The sequence below is a fragment of the Sebastes fasciatus genome, chromosome 3 (assembly GCF_043250625.1).
Source record: "Sebastes fasciatus isolate fSebFas1 chromosome 3, fSebFas1.pri, whole genome shotgun sequence".
In the NCBI taxonomy this organism is placed as follows: domain Eukaryota; kingdom Metazoa; phylum Chordata; class Actinopteri; order Perciformes; family Sebastidae; genus Sebastes; species Sebastes fasciatus.
The window spans coordinates 32,873,740-32,879,739 of NC_133797.1; the positions used below are offsets into that span (position 1 = coordinate 32,873,740).

The window sequence follows — 6,000 nt, forward strand, 5'->3', positions numbered from 1 at the left end:
ATGCAAGCAGATGTAAACTGAGACCTTAGAGTATCATCAGAGACAGCGTTGGCCGCAGACATGAAACATTACGTAGTCCGATGCTCAGCAGTTGGTTTACTTTACAGATCTCGTTGTGCCACATGAGGATGCAGCCAACGAGGCATGAGGAAGGAGCTGGAGGAGGAGGAGGAAGAGCTGGAGGAGGAGGAGGAGGAGGCTCAGCTACTCCCAGCTGGCAGTCGATTCTGAACAGCAAAGCCAGGATACACACTACAAAGGCTGGGTGCCATAGGAATTAGCAGCTACAGTACATCCACTGTAATGATTAATACATCTTACTACAGTATTATTACAGCTGGTGCCACACCACCGCTCACTGAGATCCACTCAAAGAGTCCACTTGTAGTCACTCTGTAAGTCAACTTCAGTACAGGTTTTCACAGTGGGCCGGTTTGGATCACACCAACTCGCAACCCTCCTCCCATCCACCAGCGTCAAAAAGCGAGTCAGGAATCAGTTGTATCAAAATGACTTTTTAAACATGGTCCTTTGAAGCAGTGCCTCTGTCAGTGCTGCAGACCAGTCCCCTGTGTGGCTTCACAGCACGATGGCAGCGATAGCAGCAGCAGCATGGAGTGAAAACAAGAGAGAAGGGTGAAAGATACAGATAGAGAGAGAGAGAGATAAAAAGAGAGAGGGGGTGGTTTATCTGCTTTCCATTATGTTGCTTTAATCCTATGCAGCTAAGAGTGAAATTGTGTGAAACTGATAAGGCCAGTTCTCACATTTTAATCTAGGAGAAGAAGAAGAAAACGATGAGAGACAGTAGAAGAAAGAAACATGGAAAGTGGGAACAGAGGGAGAGAGAGATATACAGTAATCAAAGTTCGAGACAGTAGACAAGCCTTGAGATTAAAGCGGCGACGAAAGTGACAGCGGGACTTGACCGAGAAAGAGGAAAAAGGCCATCGTCATGAATAAAATGACGAAGGAAGAGAGAGCGGTGAGTAAGATTGTGAGGAAAAAAGAGGGAAAGAGAGAGGGAATCTGCAACGAGATCACAAGAGAAGGAATAAGACAGGGCGTTTGAATTGAGAAGAAATGGGTAATGAGATGCTAATGTAACAACAAAGGAGTGAGTGCCCTCCGGGGGGAGCTATGCTACAGCAAGCTGCTTCAGTATGAACACATTAGAGGGAGGATTCAAATTTAAAAAATGCCCTTTATTAAACTCCTGCAATGTACACAGATTCATTCAGGCTGTGATAAAAATCAGATTATATTTACATCATCCCACCTCTGGCCCTGTTTGAACAAAAAATAAAAACAATAGATGCAGCCCTGGAGAGAGGGGCGATTACAGATACACCGGAGCGTAGATGTTCACCCTCCGGTGTGTGATACGAGGTGAGCGCGAGGACAAGTGGGGTGAGCAGAAAACGAGAGAACCGATGGAGACCCATGAGGGAACATGAAGCTGGAGAGGAGGAACGAGGAGAAAAGGAGGTCTTTGCGATAGCAGACCGGCTTTTGAGTGGGAGGAGTAGATGAAGCTTTTTACAAGTAAAGGGGAATAATGGAGAGATCCATGGTGCAAAAAATGTAATTACTCAAGGGAATAAGTGCAGGAGAGGAATGATGTGGAGGCTCTGTATAAAAAGAGTGACTGGGCAGTACTCGAGAGACCGTCAAAGAGAATACTGGAGGAGGGGAGGAGCACCACTGACAGATATAAGCCTAGAGATATTATAGGCTGCGCTATGAAAAAATTAGAAAGCTGGAAAATCATTATAACAAGTCCTCAAGAGGATGCTGAGAGCCAATACCAAAGCACAATGAAAGAAATGAAGACAGCGTGTAAACCTGCAGGGATTATGGGATATTTGTGCTCTAAAGAGATGCAGCGGTAACTGGCGTGTGTGTTGAAAAGTATAGTTGTGTGCAAAAAAGTGTTGCATTCATGCGTTGGATGAGGCACAAAGAGCAGATGACATTATATCAAGAAGATGTTGTGAAACAGTGAATGAGTACAAGGAGAAGAGAGGAATCCTTCAGAGATTCAGTTGCAGGTGCACTAAAGAAAGATGCAGTTCGCTAAAGATAGTTTACGCCAGAAAAGTTAAAAAAAAATGCTTCACAAGATGTGTGTTTACTTAAGTTTGTCTCAACCGGTGGGACAGAAAAACATCCATATCTCTCCTCAGCTCTCTTGTTTGCCTGCAGGCTATATCTACTATTGCAAAACCTGAACTTCTGACTCAGCAAGCCAACTTTCTATAGCACCATTTGACTTTTCACCAACCTCAAACTTTAATATTTCAACCTGTATAAGAATCACATTGTTTTAGGGTGAATTCAAAAGCAAAGACTTTTATTTTAATGCTAAAAAAAAACCTCCAAAAAGTAGCTAATTCAGCTGTCGTCGCTGTAGCTGCGAGGACCTGCGGGCCTGAAGCGTGTTAGCGGTGGCACGGGCTAATTGGGTTTCCGTTCTTAATTAGGCCAATTAATTAGGATATGCAGCTGAGGCCATGAGCACTCCATCAGGTCATTTAGGGATTACAGGGAGAGGAGAAGAGTCGTGGGAAGAGTAGAGGAGCAGAGGAAAGGAATCCAGGAGCTTATGAGCAAAAAAGGGTCACTTGAGAGGGCCTTTGTTTGGCGAGAATACCTCAGCGATAGACCCCATCATCCTCCCGCTGAATGTTATCTCTAAATGATTCACGGACTGAGGGTAATTACCCATTTTGGGACAATTCAATCAAATCAATCACTGCTTTTGGGAGTCAGCGAATTGAAAACAGAGCCTGCTAATTCATGCAGTTCCCCAACTGGCGCGCATTACTGTTAATCTGCCATGAGAAACATGTGAAATGATGGAAGAAAGAGAGAAATAAAAGAGAAGAGGAAGATTTACAGGCAGAAGACTGTAAAAATGTGCTTTCATGTGTCCATCAGTTTGCTCTGTATGACTCCAAGTTCCCAGAGGTTTATAAATCATAGAGTTAAATATACAGCTAACTCTTCATTTCTGCCAACTTTCACATACAACCAGGCAGCATTTACACAGAAAATTGCACCATAACCTTTCCTACTGTACAACATCAGCAGATGGAAGCCTGAGATTTAGGTGAAGCCAGGTCAAATATGATAAATATTGCCTTCAGTTGTAGGTTCATAACTACTAAAGCGAGGAGCAAACCAAGTTCAATGTTCAGGTCAGATCAGGCTCACATTTTCAGACGTGAGTCAAGTCTGATGAGCATAACACGTGACCACGGTGCTGCATTCTGGTCTCTTTTGAACGAAACACATCCAGACACTCACCTCCACAAGGAGGAAGCAGGGCACGATGTAGGTGCTGGTCTTCTGCTGGCCGCTGTCATCGGGAAGGCTCCTCATCGCCCGCCTCTGTGCCGACAGCTGACTGTCAATCATCTGTGGGGGGTCAAAGGTCATTGCAAAGCTTTAGTTTACTTTGTTCTGTTTGTGTCAAAAGGATATGGTGGCTGCGGAGCTAATGGACAGTAAGAACACAAACTACTTTGTGTTTGGCAAAAGCTAAAAATGCAAATGTTGAATTTGACATCATAAAAATATATTATCATACAAACACAGAAAAACATTTAAAGTTCATAAAGATGTGGATCATTTTGTTTTATCATTATCTCCACCAGGCATAAGGGATCATGTGTGTCGCTCTCTCTGTCTGTCTGTCCACAGCTAATCTTGCATACTACTGGACCCAGCAGCTTAATATTTCTTTGTGCACATTTTCGATTGCATGCTCAAGGACCCCTCATCGTCGTGGTGATTCTCAATCTTTAAAAAAACTTATTTTATTGACTGTTTTACACCGTCATTGACTGCTGACTCCTCACTCCTCTTAACCGGCCGCTAGGGGCTGCAAGTGATTGACAACTGCTTCCATAGCTAAAGGCATTTCTGGCAATCGGCTAAGCCAAAAACAATCCTTACCCAGTATGTTGCATGCACATTTTGGCCTTTTGTCATGGCTCAAAAACTGACATCCATAGAAAAGTTTGGTCTCATTTTGAACCGGAACATCTATTCATACACGATATGTTATGATCTACTTAAGTTAGTGTGATACGAGATGAATAAATCCCTGTTTTTGTTATCTTCGCTGCCATCTTGACTGTAAGGGAGCCGGTAATGAGATTCAACTCTTCTTTGTTTGTGAGGGGAGAGGGAGACACACCTGGCGGAGATCTGCACTTCTAGTTTTTCAATGTTTTGTAATGTTCATAATACAAAACAACAAATGCAATGTTTGCTGACACTATGAGAGCAGCCTGGGTGACTCTGAGGCATCGTAATAAGTAATACAGAAGAGGCATAGATACGGTATACCACTTGTATTGAGAAACACTCATCCAAAGACAACCTGTGCGATAAGTGTGGCTGTGGATAATAAGTGGACGGACTTATTGGCAAGGAATTAGACCTGACTGGCACCTCGATTTAGTCATAACTTCGTGACAACAATGAGTCACTAAACAGTTGTCTGAGTTCCACAAGAGTGTAAATACAAGTCTATTTATATTCAGTGCCTGGTTTTTAGTAAATCTTAGGGTGAGAGGGTTTCAGAGTCTGTTGAGTCGCAAGAAGAAAATCATGTTTTGTTGAGCGCCTGTAAGTTTTGATCTTTTTGAGCAATATGCTACCAGCTAAAAAAAAAACAACAACACACACACACAAGTAAAATGTCCTGATACACAAAGCCGTCACTGGGCAGAAACAGTTTTAAACTCTGTGTGTATTACATTAGTGCTGCTCCTGTTGGTGATGCGGCTGATGACTGCATGAAATTACGTCCAATGGCAACATTCAAGGCCCATCTCAGACTTACGTACAGTTTAGAGGTACTTGCATTTCTACGTTATGCTACTTTATGCTATCTACATTTCAGAGGGAAATATTGCACTTTTTACTCTTCTACATTTATCTGACAGTTGTAGTAATAGTAATAGAAATAGTAATATATACGAATGTAAGTAAGTAAATAGTTGTAATAGTGTGCATATTCATAATATTTGTTCAACACAGGCCATTTTGGTGGAGACATTAAAATTATGACAGTATAATAGAAATAATGTTCTTTTTTTTCATTGACTTTCACTTCTTAGCAATATACGTTATTTGGTTCAAGTTCAACCTACTCAAGAGTTGATTGATCTGAATCTGATTAGTGAACTCAGAGTTCAGGCTTAGACTCAGAATTTGTAAAAACCTGCTTTCTGAAAGCGAGACCCCGATCTTCAATCCTAATGTGCACTCTTTACACCTGGAGCTCATAATGTGTCATCCATCCATTAGTAAACCAGGGAGCTTCAACACCGCTGATCGCCCGTGTGCTCCATGTTGTCCATTTTACCAATAATCATGTCTGAGCACAAAACGAGAATCCTTTTATCATCTGCCAACAGAGTAAAACCGCCTATTTTTATGCGCACACGTACAGTACTTATACACACACACGGCACACAAACTCACTCACCCAGATGCAGAGATGCCCACAAAGACTTATTCTGCATCAAAACTGCACACATACAGGTGCGCACACACACACACACCAGTGTACTGTAGGTAGGCAATCAAAAGAGTTAGAGGGGGGGAATGAGGTTGAAAGGAGGAGAAGTAGAGTGGAAACAGAGGAGCGATGATCAAAAACAAAAGCCTGACAGAAAGAGATAAGAGAGAGACAAAGTCATGATGCAGACGTTCGGAGACTCTTCAGAAGTGAGGAGGGTGGGGTGAAAGCCAGCAGACTCAGCAACGGGAAAAAACAGCATTTGGGGGATAACAGGTAGAAGTTGAGGAAAAACAGCTTCAGTCTCCAAAGTGGGAATAGAAGGAGACAGGGGGAAGAGAAAGTTAGTGCAGGAAGGCCAGCTGATGAGATGCTCAGGGGTTTCAGACATGCAAATGACTGCACTCATGCTGAATAATGTCAGCTCCTGCTTTTTTTTTAAGGGATGCCTCAAAAGGCATTCA

The 6,000-nt window shown here is 42.7% G+C and overlaps 1 protein-coding gene across 2 annotated transcripts in view; it reads right to left on the reverse strand.

Annotated features, from left to right (window-relative positions):
• plppr2b (phospholipid phosphatase related 2b) overlaps positions 1-6,000 on the reverse strand; it is a 56,090-nt gene that overhangs the window by 46,664 nt on the left and 3,426 nt on the right. For both annotated transcript variants that reach the window (XM_074630428.1, XM_074630429.1), the window contains exon 2: positions 3,310-3,420. In XM_074630428.1, the coding sequence (XP_074486529.1) occupies positions 3,310-3,420 (111 nt within the window). The remainder of the gene's footprint in view (positions 1-3,309; positions 3,421-6,000) is intronic.